Source organism: Myiozetetes cayanensis, unplaced genomic scaffold, assembly GCF_022539395.1.
Source record: "Myiozetetes cayanensis isolate MyiCay16 unplaced genomic scaffold, myiCay2020 scf1, whole genome shotgun sequence".
NCBI classification, from domain to species: domain Eukaryota; kingdom Metazoa; phylum Chordata; class Aves; order Passeriformes; family Tyrannidae; genus Myiozetetes; species Myiozetetes cayanensis.
In genome coordinates this window covers 130,031,308-130,054,730 of record NW_026086604.1, presented here as the reverse complement: position 1 = coordinate 130,054,730, position 23,423 = coordinate 130,031,308, and the positions used below count along the sequence as shown (strand labels likewise).

The 23,423-nt window shown below is 38.8% G+C and overlaps 1 protein-coding gene across 2 annotated transcripts in view; it reads left to right on the top strand.

Annotated features, from left to right (window-relative positions):
* Positions 1-19,283, top strand: part of FAM171A1 (family with sequence similarity 171 member A1) — an 88,191-nt gene extending 68,908 nt beyond the window's left edge. For both annotated transcript variants that reach the window (XM_050328085.1, XM_050328091.1), the window contains 3 exons: positions 11,814-11,930; positions 14,416-14,530; positions 15,171-19,283. In XM_050328085.1, the coding sequence (XP_050184042.1) occupies positions 11,814-11,930; positions 14,416-14,530; positions 15,171-16,872 (1,934 nt within the window). In that variant the 3' untranslated portion in view covers positions 16,873-19,283. The remainder of the gene's footprint in view (positions 1-11,813; positions 11,931-14,415; positions 14,531-15,170) is intronic.
* Positions 19,284-23,423: the final 4,140 nt, after the last annotated feature.

Here is a 23,423-nt window from a genome sequence, read left to right as displayed (position 1 = left end):
TTGCAGGCTGAGGCTCCCAATCTTGAGACAAGTCCAGCCTTATTTGATTCATGGCAAACTACTGGAGTACTTGTGTTTTTGGAAGCAGAAGGCTTCCAAAAGACTGCTAAACAAAATATATCTTTGTCAGGACACTTAGCTTCACAAAGCTGTGGAGAGGAAGATACTGAAGGCCTTATGCTTTAGCTCCAGCTCACACTTCAGCTGAAGTGAGCATCTTTCCTTGCAACCAAAAATGTTGAACAAAGATGCATTTTAAGCCCTGACTGCAGCATGCCAGTTCTAGTAGAATTTTGGCCACATCCCAACCAATTTAAATTAGAGTATCCTAATTTAAGAAATAGACCAGCCATACTATCTTGTACAGGCTACATTAGCACCCTAAAGTCTGTCAAAGTAGCCATGTGTAGCATGAACATGGTGGTGTTCTGTCATTCCCCACCCCGATGGATGTGAAGGGAGGAGGATGGATGATTACTGGGATGGCTCCATGCTGGAGAAATCCTTAACTGGCAAATAAGTTGTTGTAACCTATTTGCATTACCAGATCTGTACCTTGCCAGGATAGGACCTCTAACCTTATTATTCTGATTTTGTCTTTCATTTCAGGGCTACTTTTTTCAATGCTAGCTATATTGAGGTCTCTCCTTAATAGATTTTCAGTAGCTTAAATTTTCACATTTGTATCTGAACACTGAATAAATGCCAGAGATGGAAAACTATGACTGTGTTACCAGGCACTAACACAGTGCTTCTGTCTCTGGTGTATTAGCAGTACAGTGGGTGCTTGTTCGTGCAAGCCATTGTTTTTGTTTAGAATCCATGTGGTTGTCATCATTACTGCATGAAGAACAATTTCTGCTCTAAAAAGCAGAAATATTTTTCACTTTCAGAGGGACTAGAGAAGGGACAGAAATACTGCAAATGTATTTTAATCCTTATAATCTCATATGTTTTGCTGAGCTCATAATGTACTGGTATGAACCCAGAGGCATCTGATTGGAAGTGCAGAGATTTTCATCGTTTCTACAAAAGTGAGGCATATGATGGCAGCCAAAAAAAACCTAATGGCTTTTTAGGATGTTTACCATAAACAATCTGTATTTTCATGACCATGGTTTCTGTCCTTGGGAGAGAAGGGGGAGAAGCAGAATAGTCTGCTTAAGGCTGAGAGTGGCTCCACTCACACTGATGAAACACATAGCCAGAAAAAATAGCCTGACATCAAAATAAGACAATCTGCTGCATCTATTTTGTACTATTCCAAATGAGATTTTTCATTACGAAGAAACTTACTGCCTTATGTGCACAGCAAGCAAATTAAATTAAAGCAGTAATACCTTTTGGAGTAGTTAATAAAATGTAGATCAGCTGTCAATGCCCTGGAGATGTTTTAAGGGTAAATGAACCTTGTTAAGAGTAAATGTAACCTCGTTCTTGTGTTGGTCCACCACCGTTTTCTGCAGCATTTCTTAGTGATGGTAATAATAAACACAGATGCATTGATGTTATAGAGACAGATGTGCTAAAATGCAATTTAGTCATTCCAAGCTGTTGATATACCATGTCTCTTGCGTTTCACACTGCTGTGGGACTGTGGTTTTATTTCATAGTACACACTTAAAGGTTTGAACATAGAGATATGGATTTTCATTTCTATAATCAGGATTGCCTTGTAAGGTTTTCTAGGGTTTTGGTGTTTTTTTCCTGCCAAGTGCTGTCTAGTTTTTCTCAAAATCTGAGGGGGGCTAAAAAACTTCTTTCCCTTTATCTGTAAACAGATGGTTGGGATCATGACTTCTTTCCTGTATATTTGCCTTAATGTCAGTAGGACTTACAGCAATATAATTAATCTCTCTATTCTTGGACACCAAATTTCTGTTCAAGACTTGTTTCTAGCCTTGTCCTCTTCAGTCAGAAATAAATACCACAGATCCCAGTAGAAATGAAACTTTGTACCTCCTGTGTCATCTCCAGGTCCCACCAGCTGGACTGAATAACACAGCTGTATTCTCTTCAGTCTTCATTTAAACATTTTTTGGGGTTTTTTGATGTTAAGGTGTCTGTTTTTCATTGGATTCAGTGAGCAAAACTTTATTTTTTTATTTTAAGTCCTCAGTTTCATCTTGTGTGTGCTATGGAGGCACCTAGACCTCTAGCTCCACATCTGGAGCTGTATGTAGGACTTCAAAATATTACCAAATATTCCAAAGTGCATAATACAGATGTATCTGCTAGTTTGAACCATTCCCACCAAATAACAGGAAAATATTCTGAACACTGTTTTCAGCTTTGTGTGCCAAAGGACTCTATAGGGTAGGGGAGGGGTCAAACCTCTGCTTTTTTGTTCATCTTCCCAAGTTATTTCTTGCACACTACATGCAAATGAAGTTCAGAATACTGTTCCTCTGTTATTCCCCCCAAGCACTTGATGTACATCTTTGGCATGACCTTGTTATCTTTAAATGACTAGCTTCTTTCTTGAAGAGGATGTTTCCCCAGTGCCTGAAATTTCAACCAAGTATTATTGTAAAGTGATGGCAGAATATGGAGAAGAGTATCTTGGGAAACTCTTTATAGCTTTATGAAACACAATACTTTATGTACTCTGCAGTTCTTGGTCAGTGCTTTCTGACTGCATTTAATGCCACAACAGATTTCTAAATACATTTAAAAGCCTGGTACTTGCTTTTTCTAGTTGACGTCCTGCCTTCACTGGTAAAACTTCCATTGATTTTTGTAGTCAGAATTTCCCGATGTTCCTTCCTCAGCAAAATAAAGATAATGTTTTCTGTGCTCAAAAAAAGTCATGAGGATATACTTATGTATAAACAGTATTGGTGCCTACTTAAACTTGACTGCAATGTGGTTTTCCTGTATGATACATGGAGGTGAAAGGATGCTTGCTTTTTGTTCATAGTGTTTATAGGGAGAGAGCGACAGCTACTGTCAGGTAGAAAATGTAAGAGGATTACTGTACATCTACCTGTCTAGTTTACTGCATATTGCTTGCAAATAGGATGATTTGTAAAAGTCTCTCATTTAAGCTTCCCATGTGGTAGCAACAATAATCCACCCACTTAAACTTACAGTTTAAAAATAAAATGCATTTCTTTTTGTTGTAAATTTAATTAACTTCTGATTACCACCACATTCATACCCTGCATGAGACAGAAAATAATAATTTAAGAGAAACATTCTCAGTCTGTCTCTTGATCTGGCACTGAGTGTGAGCCCCTGAACTTGGATAGATGGCCTATATTTGGACTGTGGGCAGCTGCACACACGGCCTGGGACTTCATGCACTTCTCCATGCGTTTCATTGGATTTTCTATGTCTGAGAAGTGGACGTGCTTAGGAAATCACATTCCTCACCCCCAAAAAGCTTGAATTTCATATAATCAGCTCCAGAACACATGGTTCTAGACCAGATTCACTGGTAATATAGAGATTTGTTTGCAAATTTCAAGAAGAAAACCACAGAAGCTCATAGTTCCATTATTTCTGTAGTTTAAAAATTCCTTGACAATTTGATTTTGACTTCCTTTTTTATCTTAGCTGTGAAGGTTAAATTATTCTTTAAGACTAAATACACTAAGGAATACAAAGTCTTAACTAACTGCTCTCAAAGAATTTCATATTTTGTGTGTTGCCATAGAAATGGCAGCTACCAAACCCAGCTTTTTACCATATACGATGTCTACATAATAGGTGCAGATATAATTGCAGAGTATTAGACAGACCTCATCACTGAAAGGAAAAGAAGCTCTTCCTGCAGTCCTTCACAGTGTAGCTCCCTGAGGTATGTTTTCACTATCATGATTCCTCTGGAGAGGATCATAGGAGAAAGCTGTGTTTATTTATTAATATGTGTGTTTTTAAAATGGATGTTGTGGCTTACACATGTGAAAGTGATGTGAATGGGGTGGTTTAATCTTCTCCCCACCTCGTACACCATCTGAGTTACATTTATGGCAAAACAGATGTATGGCATGATGGTGGAGCTTAAGAGGACATTGAAGGAATCAGGTTTGTGCCAAAGGATAATGGTATGTGCAAATAACCTACTAATACGTAGTCAAGGAAATAAAACTGGAAACAAATCCCATGGCTTCTGGGAGCAGGTTTTTGTGACATGCTGTGTGTTGTATCATGTACATGACCCTGTAGCTCCACCTACAGAAGCCATGGAGCAGAAGATGGGGAGAGGTGGACAACAAAACTTCCTAAGTGGAGAAAAGACCTCTGCACATGTGCAGTTATAGAGTTTGAAGAGGACCTGGACATTGGTGGAAATCCAAGCAGGAGTGCATAGAGCAGGAGTGGGAAGTGTCTGGGTGGGGCTGGAAGAGGCTGAGGAGGACCTGGGACAACCTTCCTCTGCAGCCTTGCGATGTTAGATCAAATCCCATTATGTGTCTGCTTCCACTTCCAGTTTGAAAAATAGGAACTGAATGTGAGTGTGAAGGAAGGAAAAAGCATGCAGTGTTTGAATTGCCTTGTGCTTCTATTAATTACTTGTTCTAATAATCTTGTCAGTAACTGACTGAATGTGATTAATGATGTGGTAAAGCAAATTTTGAAGGTGGTGTCTTTCAGGTATACCAGTAACGAGGGATGGTGGTGCAGCAAGCATAACTAAGCTTTTCCTTTTGATATACAATTGTTAACCAGTAATTATGTATGGGATTCATTTTCTTTAATAAGTCTCTTCTGTTCTGGCATTCTGGAAGGAAATACTGAGGGGACCAAAGCAATGCAAACAGTTCTGTGGACAACATGCCCTGCTTCCTGCCCAGATGTAATTAAGATTATTAAATATTGAAAACTAGTGTGTTCTTTTGTTAAACACTTGACAGGTGATTTTAAGGGGAAAAATGAGAAAAGATGGCAAAACCCACAGAGCTTCTCAGACATGAGCAGTAAATCAAACCATCAGATTTCCTTGCCAAAATCTTCAAGGTATGATGGTAAAAGCATTTCCCTTATAGTACACCAAATAATAATGGTGCTGCTAGAACAGGAGCAGGATTTAGCCCTGAAAGGCTTGTGTAACAAATTCAGTAAGAGTAGAAAAATAAAGAAAGTATGGGCTCAGAGCAGGGACATTTATTTTTTGATATTGCCTAGCAACCCCAAAAACAAGATTGTAATATTGACTTAAGTACTATGAATTTTTAAACCCATTTGTATAGAGGGGAAGGCGAGGAGGACAGTAAGCTCTACCAATATTCAAGAAGGAATTTTTCAGCTTCAATTTCAGTGGCTTTTAGCTTTTTAGAAAATGAACAGAAGTAAAACCAAAAATCTCATCCCTCTGTAGTAAAACTTGCCCTGCTGATGCAGATTAGAGGTGATTTTTGGTTGGAAGAAGAAATCTGATAAGCAGCTTTCAACTGGTGGAATGAAAAGCTACAATTTATGTATGTCAGAACATGCTTTAGGAAGTTATTTTCACAAACTTGCCCTTGATTAACTCTTCATAATAACACTGCCATTTGAAGTGTCTAAATCAATTACTTCTAGAAGCACCTTTGGCGTGTTTTGAATCTCCTTTGCTGTCCCACACTGTCTGATAACAACCTGCCTCATTCCTTTTGACACCTATATCTCCATTTAACTGTGAATCTGCCTAATCAGGGCGGTCTTACAAGACATTGTAGACATCACAGAAGAGATCAATGCTGAAGGAAAAGCACTTCTCATTAAGGAATATTTATTTAAAACATCTTTGCTATTAAGCAGTACACTTAAAAGTATCTTTCTTTTCTTTACAAAGCTCTTTTGTCCACGGAAGATAATCTTGTGAATAAAAATAAATTCACATAATGGGATTATGTTTAATTTGCTCTCTGACTAATTAAATCCTCTTATTTGTCAAATGTATTGGATGAAAATAATTCATGTTGTAAATAACACAGTTTTGATTCCCTGCTTCAGTGGGATTGGATGATCCTATTGTTAGTTAAAAGTAACAACATAAAAAGCAAACAGTATTTGATCAGTGGGAGAGTTTTCTACCAAGAGTTCACATCTATAGGTAATTTATGAAAATAAACCACCATGGCTACCATACATTTAAACACTAGCAATATTTAGGCTTTATGACTGTCCTTAGGGGAAGCTGCTGGCTACAACACCCTCCTCTGACAGTCATTTACCAGAACTGTTTTGATCAGTGATAGGAAGAATACACAGTCCAAATCAGCAGAAGTCCCTGCAGCAGTGGTGATCTGGGAGGCTCTGGAATGGTCAGCTTGGGAAGTTAAACCTGGAGTAAAGCAGCATTATGTATCTTCCCAGAGACCCAAGCTCTGTGCTGAGATGCCAGCGAGCAAACTCCTCACAACCAGACGACAAGAAGAGGGGAATTTGTCTCCTTTCTTCTTGACTATAAGAATAGTCATAGGCATCTCTCTCTAGAGGAGGTGGCCTGGTGTGACAGCCCTGCCTGGACAAAGCATGGTCCTGCCTCACGTAGGCCAGTAGGAATTTTGCCATTTGCCTGAGCTGGAGCAGTGCAGGATTGTCAGCATGCACAGCCACACACGTGGAAGCCACAGGGATGTACAATTCCCTGGGTTTCACTACAGATTGATTTAAAATCATAAGGTCTACCTTTAAAATATGGAAGCAGTGTCTTACTCAGAGGCATCATGTATCTAGAACACAAAAGCAGATCCATTCATGCTGCCTGGTTCCAGCAAGCTGTCACACTGAATAGTTGGTGCCTTTGAAGACAACAGGACATCTATTTTCTGGGCAGACCAGCCGTACGTGCAGTGACCTGATTGTGCAGGGAAATAGTCTAGAATAGCTGTCCTGTAATGGCTTCTCTGCAATAGCTGCCCAGCTGGGCACTCTCCTTGCTGAAAGTGCCAAAGTCTGATTCAGAAGTAAACTAAATTAAATTACAAAATTAATTACAAATTAAATTACAAAAAGGCATTTTTAATGCAGACTGTGTGTTGAAATGGAGATTTAATGTGCAAACCTTTTGCTGTTAAATTTACTCATGATAACCCCTCCTTGCCCCCATTGGCAAGTCCTAAAAGCTTCCTGAGATAAATGTGTTCATCAGAATCAAAGTTACTGCAAAGTATTAAGATGCTTCTCTCTAGCAGAATTTATTTCTCCTGCTCTGCTGAAATCTTGGACTTGTTTCTGATATTTTTGCAGCCAGATGGAGCTCAGCTTTCTTTATCTGATTGTTTTTTGATTCATGTATCTTTAAAGTACTCTGATTTTTATATTCCTTGCAGTGTTCTTTTACCTTGCTTATAAGTTCCATATATGAAGTAGTGATGGGTAGATGTTTTATAAGCTTTTAAGAAGAAGTGAAGGATAAATCTGTTAAATTACACCATTTATTCCAAAAAGCCAGTAACAGGCAATATCATTTTGGTGAGGAAAGCGTTAAACTTCTAGATTCTCCCCCTGCCATTAGTGTGAGCCAGGAGACAGCTCCCCTGACTTGAATCTTGGATCAGCATGTTGGCTAAACTCAGCAGTAACAGAGGAAAAAGAGGAAGACAAATGTAAAAATGATCTATAAGCAAAAATGTCTCTATATATAGAAGTTTTCCATGAAGCACCAGACAGTCTTTAAGAATTAATGGTGAATTGGCCCAAATCATGCAGTGCTTACAAACTATACTGCGCTTGCTGTTTCTGCTCCAAAGATGCATTGACAAGTTTTCTTTGGAACTACACAGTCTTAAACAAAATTATCAGTTCTATTAAATCCAGCTACTTTTACTGGTGTGGGGTTTTTTTAATATAATCCTGTACTGCTTGTTACTTAACTGTTATTGCACATCAAGTATAAAATTTAATAAGCAGTGAAGCTTGTTGGTCATGCTGACTTATGTGTGGGGAGAAAGTAGATGCTATAGGATAATTGGAGAATAACAAATTAAATTATTATAACACAGCCATGCAGGACGGTAAGACCTCTCTTTCCTCCTCAATCCTCCTAGTTAGCTCTCCTACAGTTGTAATCCTGACCACACAGAAAACACTGAATGCTGCTTGCCCTTATTCCATTTGCAGGCTACTGCATAGCAAAGGACAGAAAAATGGACAAAGTTCTTTACTCTCTGCCCCTTAGTCTCCTCCCTTGCTTACAGCAGCAAGTTTGTGAGGACACAGGATAATTAGCTTCATTTTTAGAATAGGAAAACATCTTGTTTCCCACTCCAAGGAAGAATCTGGAATAGGATAGGGAACTCCTTCTCCAGGGTGCACAGCAATGAACTCTTGGTCACTTAAGGCAGCTTGAAATGCTGGGAGCACAGTCAGTACCATGAATTGGGTTTTGCTTGGTAGAAGGTCCAGCATTAGTCATTACAGCAAGGCAGTGCATGTAGGGAGCTACAAGAGCACTCCTTGTTTAATGATACTTGAAAAGCAACCAGGATGTTAGAACCTATAAAGGATGAAATATGAGAGAGACCTGGAAACGCTCTGATGGATTTGCAGGATACTGGAAGCGTGTCAGTTCCCTCCAGTAATACTAGGTTGGCTTTCAGCTATTTGATCACAAGAGAAACAATACAGGACTTTGTGCTTCAGCTGTTTCCACTCAAGCCTGTTTTGTCGCTGCTGTTGTGAAGGATGAAGTTCTTTATTCTCTTCATCCCACAATGTGGGAGGATGCTCTGTTTTATAAGTGGACTATTGGTAAGAGATGGTGAAAGTTTAAGACAAGAATTTAGCACTGAAATAGTGGACCAGGAAAGTATTAAAAAAGGGAGATGATGAGAACCCGTGGTTCCCAGGAAGCCACGCTTGGTGTTGTCCTAGGGAAGGAATGTGGGACAGTGCCAGTTAAAAAGTAATTATTTTCTGTCGTCATATACTAAGTTATAGGGTGTGCTCAACAAAAACTTCATCACTTTTGTTTAATGATGACCAATATTAGATATATGTGTTATGCTTTTGAAATTCTTAACTGAGAGATCCATAACAGAGGGAGGGAATTTACATTTTTCCCTGGTTTATACAGACCAATACTTGCCTTGAGTGCATTCAGTGGTTAGCAAAAATGGGTGACCCAAGTGAGCAGAAGACAAGCATGAAACCTGACTGACTTTGTGCAGTAGACTATTGTTTGCTTCCATTTCAAATACAGAGATTCCTGCCATTGCTAAAATATGAGCAATCTGAGCTACTGCTTGTTTGGCAGGATGGCAGCAGAGCTCTGCTCACAAGCGATAAGAGTGCAGCCTCTGTCAGCTTCTTGATCACTGCATTATGCAAGCAGAGTATTACTGAGCAAAAGGCTTTTAAGGAGGAATCGGGAGGACTGTGTTCTTTGGAATGCAGTGTAATGTGGATAAGGCATGCTGGACACAAGTTCCCCCTAGTGAGGGAATCAGTAATAGCTTCTGTTCAAGGAGGTAGCTGCAGAAATAGACGACAAAAATAACGAATATTGCTAAATTACATATGTCTGTGTTCTGCCTGTGTGTGAGTTTAAAGGGCTTAGAGATGGTAAGAAAAGTATGGGAAGCACGATGAATTCATCACCCAGGTCCTTCCATTCTTTTTTTTTAGTCAGCACTTTATATCTCTGTTGAAGTTTTGTTGCACATCATTGTGTATTTGAATAGCTGGTGCACATTCTCATTGTCTGAATCTTGCAGAAAAAATATAATTACAAGGTTCAAGGTTACAGAATTTTTACCAAATGGCATTTTAGAGACAAGATATATGCAATTTTTAACCCTAAGGTTACTTTTCACCTTCTGGTCCAGGGCTATTAGAATGACATCTTCCCCAAAACTGCATGGATAGAAAATCTGATGGGTTAGCAGCCACATTAGTGGAGAAAAAGAAGTCTACATTTCCTAGTTTTTCCAGAAACTTCACACATAACTGTAGACAATTCCATTCTATTCTTCCTGAAAATGTTTCCCTAAAAGAGGTAAACTAGTGGCTACATCAAGGTGTTCTGCTACAACAGTTACAGATGCCACATGTGCAAATCTGTGTACACAGATTTCTGTACTTTTGGAACTGTGAATCAAAATTACTTGTCCTGTATGAATTTCTTTATGAAATGATTATTGCTACCCTATACAGACTAGATACTTGGAAAACTGAAAATTCCTGTCCCCTGTTGCCCACAACAAATTCAGTTTGGTTGCAAATACAGTCACTGTCTGGCAATAGTAGTCACTTAGATCTCCTAGAAATCCTCTCAACCATGTATTTTTCAAAACCTTTCACTATATTCAGGTGGATTTATTATTAGCCTAAGATGGTGGTCTTACATAGGAAAAATCAGTAGCAGGGAAGAAATAAATACTCAGAAAAGCCCTTCTCTTATGTTCAGGGTTGGCATAGATGGATAATCTAAGGGTCTTGGTGGTATTAAAAAAGACAAACACAACTGCAGCTTCTCTTCTGCACTCACTGTACTGTGTTCTGTACTCACTGCTAAGTGTTCGGATGACTGTCATCCACAAATTCTGCTGCCTAGTCCTGAGTGTTGTCTGATGAAAAGCACCATTTCAGGAATTACACGCAGGAGACTTATTTAAATGAAAGAGAGTCACAAGTACATGATGCAGCTTGCCTTTCAAGTGAGCATTTGAAGTGAGTAAGGGAATTACAGCATTCTGCCCCCCCATCTGCACTGAAATAGAGAGCTGTGTTGCACAGGTCAGCATACTGGTGGCCACCAAAGTGTGTGAAGAACCACCTTAAGGAGGTCATGCCCTCTGTTATGGCACCCGCAGGAGGTGCCAAGCCAGGACTGCAGCTTTGGGAAGCGCTGCCTGGCATCAGGGGTGGCTTCTCAGTGATTGCTCTCCATGTCCAGGACAGGATTTCTGTTTCTTTCAAAGAGCATGAATATGGGAGCAGTCTACAAGCTATTCTGGACAATTAATGCATCAGAAACTAAGGTGATTTTCTTCTTCTACATCCCCAGAATCAGGGGTCTTAATGAATTACAAAAAGGCATTCAGCTGATTCAGTTGTAAAAAGTTTTTTTCATACCCCAATTCTTGCAATAAAATTAGTCTTCAGGAAGTAGAGCAGCTCTCAGCTAGTGCAGATTGTCAGTCTGGACTACTTAAGAGTTACATGAATTTAAACACATTGCTTTAAAATTGTTAGTCTTATTTATCTTGAAATTATAATTTAATAATTCTAAAAAGATATATTTCATTTCCATTAAGAAACATGTTTTTAAAAACTCATCATCTGTTACCAGTCAGTATCCCTGGGGGTACTACACACATTCTGAATGGCTAACGGAGTTGAATCAAAGTGATGGTGCAATGTAATTCTGCAGTTACTGGCAGTAACATTCATAAGCTTGCTTTCTGTACATGAAAACTAACATTTTTAGGAAATATTTTCTTCAGGCTTCTAGAAGTTGACAACCAGTAGAAAGGTGGTATGCAGAACTCACGTGTGGTCTGGGAGATGTGATGTCTCTTGAAATACAGTTTTTAAGTGGGCTGTCTATATATAATCAGCTTCAGGAAAACGCTTCTTCAAAAATAGAGGAATCTAGTATGACAATAAATATTTTCTTTTAACAGTTTTTGACAATTTATTAGGTTTATTTAATCTTAAATGGTTTTGTTTGGGTTTTTTTTTGCTTCTGTGAAGGCCTGGGGAATGACTTGCTTGTGGGAGCTCTCAAATGCCAGGGACCAGAAGGCACAATCACACTTCACAGCAACACACACAATCCCTACAGCTTATTGATAGGTTTTGTTACTGCTTTTCCACTTTTTTACAGAGGAATGTGTGAATATATCTGTAACATCTTCCTACAACCTTTACATTTACAGGGACATGGCTGAAGAGTAGTTTGGGCATTGTACAACAAGAAGGAAATCAGTTGACTTGGACTTATATTGCACCTCAGCTGGGCTATTGGGTTGCAGCTATGTCACCTACTATCCCAGGTAAGATGGAACTGAATTTTATTGATATTTGCAGCATTGAGTAATTATTTATTCACATATAATGTTTATATTTTTCAGAATGACCTCATCTGAGATGCCACAGCTTGATCAATAATGGATTATTAGAAAACAGAAATCTGAAAGTAACGGGCTAAAATCTTTATGGGATTGTGGGGGGCAACCCTTGTGGTCAAAATATCTGAGTCATTTCAATGGGGAACTTTTTAAAGTGTTCCTTCTTTGATGCATTTATGTCACCACTGCCTGGTAGAGCCATTGCTAGAAAATGAGGGGAGTTACAGCATCAATGTATTGGTGTTAAAGTGGCATGTAGAAAAATAGGTGCTGTGAAGTTTCTGCACAGAAGCTCACAGAGATACAGATTCACCTAAAACCAACATCATCCTGGGTTAGACGTTTGCTAATGGTTTGATTGATTTTCTGATTGATTGTCATTTTTTTCCTTTTGAACTTTCCATTATACCCTGACTTATGTTTTGTGTTATCTGCGTGACTGATTAATTTACACTGTAAATAACTAGTGTAGAAGTTCTAGGAAGTGTATTAGAGTGGCATTAGTAGGTGAGCTGACTGGTTGCCATCTGCAAGCCTCTTGACATAACTGTAGAAAATGGCTTTGAACTAGGTATTAATTACAAGTGCTTCTGTGCCTGTGAAGATTATTATTGTTACAGCTCGCTCTTTCTTTTTTTCTCTCTGTGGCTGCCTCAGATTTCTTGGTAGTAGTTCTTCAGCCACCAATGATCTGAGATACCTCTGTGTATAAAAGAGCCAATCAATAATTTAAAAAAAAAAAAACAAACCCCAAACTCCTCCTCTTAAAGGTTTTCCTTATTAGGTTTTCTGGCTGAAAATCTAATCCAGTAGAAATGAAAACATTCGTGCCCTGGCTATACAAGCAAAGTAAACTCTATCTAACCAACAAAACAAACTCTTACATGAGAATGAGTTTTAAAGCCTACTCATACATGCCATGAAGTTGTTTCATAATATGCAAGCTTTTTATTTGAGGTTCTATTAAATGAAGCTGCTGGAATATTCATCTGATTCATTGCTGAAAAGAGTTTAGAGACAGGTGCAGATCCGAATAAGCTATCATATTGCATTTAATGGGATTTTATTAAATAATCGTACTTTAAGAAAAAGGAACTGCTCTGAGCCAAACATTTCCCAGTACAGCCCTGTCCCAGATTGCAAGGAAGTTACACTAGTCATGAAATTGTGCTTGTAACTCTAAGGTTACAATGCTTGTAACTCTTAACAGGAGAAGGCTTATTTGTCCTTGCATTTTAACTTGTATGGCAGAATTTCTGCTTGTATTTTACTTTTCCTTCTTTCTGAGGGCTAGATCTGGGTTCCTGAAACTTTTTTGCAATGGTAACAACATTTTCATGAAAGATTCAAGTGATTTCTCTCATCTTCTTTTTGCTTAATGTCCTGAAGCAACAGTAACGATCAATTATGTAAAGGTAGTGGTGGGACAGAGAGTATAAATATTTAAATTTCCCAAATGCAATATAATTTATGATATTTTTAATGAGTTGATGCATTTTTGAATATTTTATCTCCTAATTGAATCTTATTTGGTTTCTTATCTCAAAAAATGGACAAAAATGAGCTTTGTATTCCTAGCAGTGGCTCTACAGACCACTCAAGATCCACAGATGAGGTTTTGCAAACCTCATGACCTAGAACCTTCAAGTTGGCCAGGTTTGCTGTCCTTCACAGTAGGTGCATGTTAGTCTGCCGGCTGATGCTGAACCTTCTTGCCTGCAGATGAAAATTTGGGTCTTTATTTCAAAATCATCATAAGGATTTTACAAACCAGCAGGGTAACACATGCATAATTATGAACAGATGTTGCCCACATGTGTGCATTCCTTTGTATGTTAGAACATTTACTAAGCATTATTTAAACCTGGAGCTACAATGCCGTTTCACTAGTGGCCTGTTTTTTAAAGCTACTGAAGATCTGCTTGGCTTGGCTTGATCTAGACTTCAGAGCACCAACACATCTTCCAGAGAATCCCGTACTGCACTGTATGCACTGTTCAGTGTGAAGCACCGCAGATGTTAAACAGAATTGTTGCCCACAGTGCTGCTATTTGCATCACGGTGATGGAAGGTGCTGTGATGACTTTTGTCCAGTGGTGAGAGCTTTGGCACACTGTGTCAACATTAGGACCTGGAAGGCAGCATTCACTGATGCATGCTCCCATTGAAACTAACTGCTTTTCCACAGAATGATCTAGTGAAGTTGCAGTCTTGAAAACCAGCACATGCTTTCTCCACAATTTGCTCCCTCCTCCAGAGGTGGTCTGCTCAGTAGGCACCAGGGCTATGAGTGGCAGTGTTGCTTAGCACCCTGATAACAAGGGAAGATGTCCCTGGGCTTGTTTAAGTTTTGTTCCCCTTCCTGTTTACCAGTTATTACAGTTCTAAATTCTCTTTTCTGGCCTTCCAGGTCCCGTTGTAACACACGACATTACCAGCTATCACACAATGTTTCTTTTGGCAATTTTAGGAGGGATGGCTCTCATACTTCTAGTCTTGCTGTGTCTTCTTTTGTATTATTGCAGGTAAGATTCACCATCCTGATTACTTAGTTCATGACAGAAATACAAGCTTTTTTCTACTTCTGAAATTAAAAAAAATTCTGTATTCAAACATTTTTACTTTGGGGGGGGGGTGGGGGAGCAAGCAAAACTTGGAAAAGAAAGAAACAGTGAGATCAAATTTCCCATGTTCCTGGTTACATACAACCCCTGCCTTTGGTAGGATGGTAGTTGAACAAATCACACACATCTGTACCTGTGCTGTCTGTCTAACTTCCTATCAGACATGGGCATAGATTCAAGATCTCTGTCATTGTACCTGTTACGCATTTGCAAATGATCTTTATATTAGCCTTATATTAAAACGAACATTAAACTTTTATTAGCAAGTGTCTATTAATGACTGATTTTATATTTGCCTTCTCCAGACGTTTGCTCCAATTTGTAATTGGTACTTGAGATATTTCCCAATTGACATTAGTTATTCTTTAATTTTGTCTTTGCTGCTGAGATAAGCTTTTAAATGTTAGGTTATGTAATAAAAGCTCAATTCCCCTAATACTAATCACTGCTTTAAAATCTTCTGTTAACACACTCTCTCTGCTTTTGTTTCTGTGTACAATGGTCATAAATGTGTAACTTCTTTTGTTACTGACTTTTATAGAAGAAAATGTTTAAGACCACGTCAACATCATAAGAAACTGCAACTTTCAACAGCACTGGATACTTCTAAGAAGGATCAAGCAACCTCAATGTCTCATATAAATTTAATATTTTCACGTCGTGAGTCAGAATTTCCTGGAGGGTTGTCCGTTGCTAGCAATGGACACGCGGAAAACTCAGGGGCAAAGGAATTAATCAGTGCTGTCCACATGGAGATGGTATCACCTAGTGGGGAAGCAGATATGCATACACCTATGCTCAAACACTCCTTCAGTACTTCCCAGGAGTTTAGCTCCCGAGAGGAACTGCTCTCTGACAAGGAGAAAGACAAGAGCAGAATTTCCTTGGATGACCTGACTCCCAGTGGGTCTCTAAGAAAAGACTACCACAAATCAGCAGATAGTTTCCCTTTAAAGGCCAGAAAATCTACAGAAACAGCTGAAGGCTATGAGTCCCCTATCAAAGATGAGTATAGGAGAAGTTACAATGCTATGCTGTCTCAGCCTTTGTTTGAAAAGCAGGAGAGAGAAATTCAAGTATCTATGAACCATATTGCTACTGGAAGTAAATACAATATTCAGGAACAAATATACCCTACACCTTCAGCCCCTGAAAAAGAGCTGCTGGACTGCAGACCTACTGATTGTATGATGTCTCGTTCAGTTGATCACCTTGAAAGACCCACATCCTTCCCTCGACCAGGTCAGTTAATCTGCTGCAATTCTGTTGACCAAGTCAATGACAGTGTTTACAGAAAGGTTTTGCCTGCACTGGTCATCCCAGGTCATTACATGAAATTGCCTGGAGAACACCCTTTTGTTAGCCAGCCTCTGGTTGTCCCAGCTGACCAGCAGATTGATATAGAAAGACTTCAGGCTGAGCTTCCTAACCCTCATGCACGGCTTTTCCCACATCCCCCCCAACAGCTGCAACCCCAGCAGTTGGCATCCCAAGCAATATCTCAGCAACATTTGCAAGATGCAGGTGCAGCTGAGTGGAGTCAGCAAAATGCTTCCATGTCTGAGTCTGTTTCCATTCCTGCCTCACTTAATGATGCATCCCTGGCTCAAATGAATAGCGAAGTGCAGCTTCTTACAGAAAAGGCTCTGATGGAATTAGGAGGTGGAAAGCCATTGCCTCATCCTCGAGCATGGTTTGTTTCTCTAGACGGACGTTCAAATGCTCACGTTAGACATTCATACATCGATCTCCAAAGAGCTGGTAGGAATGGGAGTAACGATGCCAGTTTGGACTCTGGTGTTGACATGAATGAACCAAAATCTGCCCGAAAGGGAAGAGGAGATCATCTGTCTGCACCACAGAGTCACCCACCAGTGCAGGAGCACCAGCAGAGAGAGCGGAAGGCTTCAGATAGCACAGCTTACACACAGCTTGTGTACTTGGATGATATGGACCAAAGTGGCAGCGAGTGTGGAACAGCAGTTTGTAGCCCCGAGGACAATGCTCTCCGATGCCTCCTGGAAGGCACCAGTAAGAGAAGTGGTGTGCAGCTGCCCAGCCTGCAGGAGGAAACAAGAACTGTGGATACCAAACCAGAGCCATTAACTAGTCCTGAACACGGAACGTCCGTTCAAGATGACGATGAGGACGAGGAGGATGAGGAAGATGACCAAGGTGAAGATAAGAAGAGTCCTTGGCAGAAGCGAGAGGAAAGACCACTAATGACTTTCAATCTAAAGTGAGATATTGTGAAAATCCACCCTTCAGTGGAGTATAAAATTGCCAAATATCCTTTCTGTGGAAGTGCTTGATTTTTTTTTTTCTTTTGTTTTTCCTTTTTGGTTTTTTTGTTGTGGAGAGAAAAGATAAAAACAAACTGTGGTGAGCAACATTTGAAAGAACTTAAATGCATTACTGTGTAAATGTTAGAAAAGAATTAAAATCATTCCTCTGATTTAACGGCTGTCTCCGGTGAGATAGCTGAACAAAGAGTGTGATTGTTATTCCATATACTTGATATTGGTCATCCAGGATGTTGAAAATACTGACAAATTGTTTTGGTTGGTTTATGACCTCAATCTCCTTGTGAATGGGAGCTGGTAAAGCTTTTGTTTTGTAGGCCAATTTTATGTTGATAATGCTACTGAAAGTATCTTAAAAACAGGAGTTTGACACTTGGTGTCCAAAATTGTGCATTATCTCAATGAAAGGCTATGCATTGCTGCTTTTAGTAATATTTTGCTTATACTATGCTTTTCTTAATTTTACAAGTTGGTTGTAAACATTTTATGTCCTTTATTATAAACTACTCAGCAATTTATTTTAATGTACAACTGCAGGAAACTTGAGTAGCATCCCTTAGCATTGAAGCCTTTTTATGAAACCAAACTGAACTTTGTGTCGACTAAGATTCCTCCAATTCTGGTCCCATTTTCTCAAAGTGCCTTTTTTACAGTAACAATGAACAGTCCCTTCTTTTGCTAAGTCCTTTTAATTGACCCCATTTGAGATTTTATAAACTTCTGAACTTCTACCTTTTATTTTAAGCTGCATGCCAAGAGTCCCATTTTGTGCTGAGCATTTCTCATTTCAAAACAGTGTATTCTGTAGCTATCATGTATATTGTGGATTCTGTTTAGCCAGGATAGACTTAGAAGACATTTTAAAGGGCCCAGAGTAGCCAAGAAGATAGTTTCATTGACTGTATATATTGTTAGTTTCCTCTGAAATCATATGAGCTAATCATGCTCATATAAAATGGACTATAGACCGAGCAAGTGGACTGAATGTGTCTAGAAAAATTTTGGGGAAAAAAAAAAAAATGTACTATCCAAAAGTGCCAGAATTACTCTTCTGTGCTTTCTCCATACAGAGCTGCTTGGTTATCCAAAAATTATAATTGAAAATAAACTGCAAAAAATATCTTTGTGGATTTTTTCCTCTGTTGCTGGTTATCATATTGTTTTACGTTATTTCATAAGAAAAGTACTTTGATTTCACTTTTCATGGGCATACTTATGCTTATGTGACTTACACACTTTCTTTTGCAGCTCTCATGAACTTCAGTCCATACTGAAATTTAGACCCCTTTTCAGAAAAGCATCCTCTGTATCTTGATAAGTACTAATGATTTGCTTAAGTATCACTGAAGACTTTGAAAATTAAATCCTGCTATCACCAAAATTCCCTGTGGAGTTGCACTTCCCATGGGACCATTTTTCTTTCTGTGATTCCTGTGGGTACTCACATTTATTGCACTCTTCTCACTTTTTCATGAATTGGGTTCAAAGAAGGAAAAGTATGTGACTTCCACTTTTGTGGAATCCTTCATGTACATTCAGTTTGTCATGTTTCATTCAATTATTTTTATGCAGCATTAGCAGCAGTCATGCTTAATAAAGTTAATAATTAAGTAATCTCTAAAGTGACTAGAAAAAGTGCTATATAGTTCCTATTTAATTTTGAATAATAAGCCCCAACTCAGATTTATTGCTTTATTTTCAGTGGGTTTCAAGGTTTTCTTAGAGGTGGGTGTTGTAATTTCCACCTTACTGTGTGTCTTACCTGGGAGTCTGATCTCAAGCCAGGAACTGAACCACGAGTTCCCAGTTCCCAGGCCAGGGCTCCTCTCCATCCACAAAGCCAGATCACCTCTGTTTTCCTTTCATTCATGTTGGGAAGTGGTATGTGTTGTAAAAGAAATCTAGAATATTTGTGGAGTGCATTGAATATTGACATCACCATATTAGCAGTAAGTTATGTTTTACTCATCACGTGCGTTTCAGGTCCTCTTTTGCTCTGTTTTTTTTTGCTACTGACCACCTGTGAACTGGTTTTGGGCTCTGGGTTACTTATTGTCTGTCTGTGCCAGGTCACTGAACAGAAAAATACTACTTTAAAGGACTAGTATATGTCAGATGTCAGTACGTGCTGGTAATACAGTGTCACTTATTAATCAGAATGCTGTGTAAACATTCTGGTTAAAATTTCCACATACTAGAATTATTGTGCTATTTAATTTTCAACTTTCTGTTGTCTTAAACCTGTCATTTCTAATTACATACTTTTTTCACTTTCCTTTGCAAAGTTTCCATCATTGCTATCTTGTAAAGTGAGATTGTTGCTATTAAATTGCAGTGATTTGTTTCTTTAATTGTGTTGGGTTTATGTTCAAAACACATAGTTTGATGGTTTGATGATTTGTGGTCCTAATACAGCAAATATATTTGAACAAACACAATGTGGGTATGTTGCAGATCTTCTTTAAAGTAGGACTTTTTAATTGGTTGTAATATCACCAGCCACATCATAGTTTGATTTTGCAGAATATATAGTTTATGAAATGTATTTCTCAATATATCCAACACATCTGAGCCATATACTAAATTAAATTGGAACACAGTAACACAGATCAGATAACAGGCTGAGATTAGAGTGTGTTCACTGTATGCTTTGCTTAATCTTAAAGTCCAGTGATGAGTTCCATGTTGTAATGTTCAAAAACTTACCTTGAAAGATACTTTGGTAAAATACAAAGAGTTTTGTTGCTTGTATTTTGAAGTTGCACAGTGAAGCAAGTAACAATAAAGCTTATAAAACAGAGAGAACAAAGTATAACTTTAATAGGTCTCAGCATCAGCAGCTCCAAGTGATCTTAGTCCATGTAGAAGATTGTCTAGAAAAGCAATTGTTTTCTTGTTTTATGATGGCAAGTGTTAGTGCAAAAGTTTGTAATGACAAAGCTTACAAAAATAATGAAAATATGTTGGTCTTAAAAAAATACTGGGATCAGGTCTTCAAAGTCCATTTGTATCACTCTATGAAATGTTAGGACTGTTGGGAGTCATTGCACTCATTAAGAGTCCATTCACTTGGTGGTTGTCCCCCACTTCCCACTTTGTTCCTGCTCAAATACTTGATTCTCAAAGCTTATTAAACTGTCTGTAAAGCACCTTGACTTATCGCAGTAATGACCTTTCATTACTTGATTAAGTGCTTTGGCAGGGTACCAGCATGCTAAACCCTCTGCAAATACAAGGACAAAAAATGGATCTTGCCCCAGAGCAGGATCCAATTTGCCCCATTTGCAATCTGTTACACAAATTATTCACAACTGTGGTACTGATCTGAGGTGAACAGATTACAACGGAAGCCCAGCATTTGGAAATTCTAATGGTGCTTTTTTCTGTTACAGGGAGGACTGAGTAGCCTTAGAAAAGTGATTTACTCAAATACCTTGAAATACCTTGGCAATATTTTCATTTTCCACCCTTCATTCTATTCATGAATGCTCTAGAGAACTAATTTTATTTCACTATCCCAAACCAACATGGTTGAAATTGGTAATTAAATGTCCCATGCAAGTTTTGGCCTATAGAACAGTACAGGTATAAATGAGCAAGTGCTGGGTTAGATATTTACTCTTTCTCTAGAAAGGTTCCTAGTGAACCAAAAAGGCATTTTTTCTTTTTAACCATCTTTCTTCATCTGGGAATTAAAATTTGTTAAACACAGTACCTCTTAAACTATCAATAGTCTGTAACCTCGGGCATAGCAGCATCCATCCAGCACATCCTTGGACTTGGTCAAATGAGAAAAGTGTCCATTTGCTCTTCTAAAACATATGAGTGATGGGTAAGGTTTTTCTGAATCAGTGCTGCCGATTGGGTCTTCAGCATTTGAAATTCGAGTTGTTGTATCTGCCACCTGGTGGTGAGCTGCTTCTCCGTACGTACTGTGTGTAAATCACAGCTTACAATTTCAATATAAGCCCAGTTGATAACTTCAATAACACCACAAGGCAGCTGGAACAAGATCATCAGTTGTTTCCTGGGCCTGCTGTGAGTCCAAATGCAGAGATCCTTCTCAGCTGAGAGACCTTGCCCAGCCTTCTAGCTGGGGCAGGATTCAGACAATGACATCTCCATTCAAATCAAAATGCATCATCACGGATCACTGATAGCTGCCTCTTGAATAGCACCTTGGCTTTAGATTAAAATAAAGTAAAAACAGTTTAAACTACTAATTGTTTCCAAAGTTGAGAAAAATAAGAGCAACTCAATTATTCTTTTCCTGTTCCTCTGATTACAGACAGATGTAAGCTGTCAGGTTCAGTGCTAACCTTACATGCATATATAGATACCTATGAACCATAATACATAATATTATGATGTATCACATACTGTGATATAAATATATACACACATTATATTTTCATCATATCTGATAGTTTCATTTCCATTCCAATTCTAGTTCAATTGGAATTGGAGCTTCAGGTAGACAAGTAGACGGTAGTCAAATGTCATTTTCAGAACAGAAGAGCATTTTTTTATGTTACTCATGTATTCCAGCTGGTAAATTGAGACCAGGTACTACTTTCTATTTGTCAGTAATAACAGAAAGGGTATCTAGTTCTTTATTGCTGTAATCCTCCGGTTTCTACAGGTTATTACTTTGCAAAATGGGGTGCCTGGTCTATTATCACAACTGAAGTCCTTCTTGTTTTATTGATGTGCTTTCCTTCTAGGAATTAAGAATGCCAGTTAGTGTGTTTGATCATTGAATAGCTATTCTGCCTTGGAAACTTGTAGCACACAGGGAAGGAAAATGTGACGACAACAGGGAGGCACAAGTGAAATACTTGTTTACAGGTTAGTTTTGTAATTCTGCAGAGCGCTTAATAAAACCAATGGAAGAATTCTCCTCCCAGTTTTATAAAGTGGGAAATGGTACTTGAAATACTGCTGTGAGATGAGAAATCCCACTTTCAAAGGAACAGCTGGTCCTGCTGCAAGAGATGTTGGGCATCAGAGCTGGAAGAAATTATTTCAAGGGGCTCAAGGGATTACACACGTTGTTTTTTAAAGGGTTTTGGTGATTTAATGGTTGTAGGAGATTAAAAAGCCTCAAGACTGTATTCTTCCCAACCTTTGCCGTGTTTTCACAAGCACACTCCCAGTAATGTTGTCTCCTTGGCTTCTCCCCCTAAGTAGAAACCCACCACTGTCCTGTTCTTATGCTGGAGCTTACAGCTCTGGCTGTGGCATATGCACCACAAGCTGCTCCAGGTTCTCTTCCCTACACATCTTTTCTGGGAGTTCCATCAATAAAGGAAGAGGCCATAACCACATGGCAAACTCAGGAAAATCTGCATAAAAAAGAAAGTAACACAGCACGAGATGTGCCCACACTACCCTTACTTACATGCTTAGGGCTGGGCCTTTCTCCCAGTGTTCCCTGTCCCTGAAAATGAGAGAGGCTATGGGCCTTGGCTTCTCTCTCCTCTGTCTTCAGGGAATGCTCCTGCTATAAACACAACTCCGTGATCCCACCTCCAACTTTGTGCTATGCTGTGAGGCCAATATCGATGGGACTTACAATGTGACACTCTAATATTAGACTTTTCAGTAAAGCTACTTTTAGGCCTTGGGGAGGGTGAGCGTTCTCAAGGTATCTGCATCTTTATAATGATACCATTTCCTCTAACTTGTATTTAACACCTCATAGTCCTGTATTAAATAACACAATAAAAATGAGAGAAGCAGAACATGATAGCCAAGTTCCCCCATATGAGGAATGCTTTTGTCTTGACAGCTGGATTGGTCTTTTATTCCTTGAAATCCTTGAAACTCTACCTACATAAATGTGTGTGTCTGTGCATACCTGTACATGCACACACATTCACAAATATTTATGTAAATGCATTTAATAGAAAGGCTTATAAAGCTTATAAAATTAAATAATAGTTTCAGCATTTCAACATCAAGCAATGCCAAAATAAAGGTTGCTCACCTAGACTGACTGGAAGAACCGGCATAAGATCCCATAAAGACTTGTATTAATTAACTTAATTGTCCTTGTGGTCTGACATTGCAAGGTCAAAACCATGCTTGATGCTGAGTTTCTGCTGTGCCTGTGCCTTCAGCTTCCACGAGATAAATTCACACTTGCCTTCTAGCCTAGACCTGATGTCTAAGTTTTGTGATTAAAGCTTGTCTAATATCTGTATTTTAAATAAGTTACTCTGGAATTGTTGCACACTTGAGAAAAGCTTTTCTTTGCATAAAGTTATAAAATTCCAAAGGGTAATCTTACTGTTAAATCTAAAATCTTACTATTAAATCTAAAAAAAGTTTGCATGGAAATGGAAGAGTTATAATAGAGTCTGACTTCCCATTGTCATCATAGGGAAGACACTGTGTCTGCGAGACACTTCTGAGTTCAATGTAATTCTCCATGCAGTAGGTGTGCATTCTGAGCCGTGCTGTTAATCTGTTTTTAACCACCCAGAAGG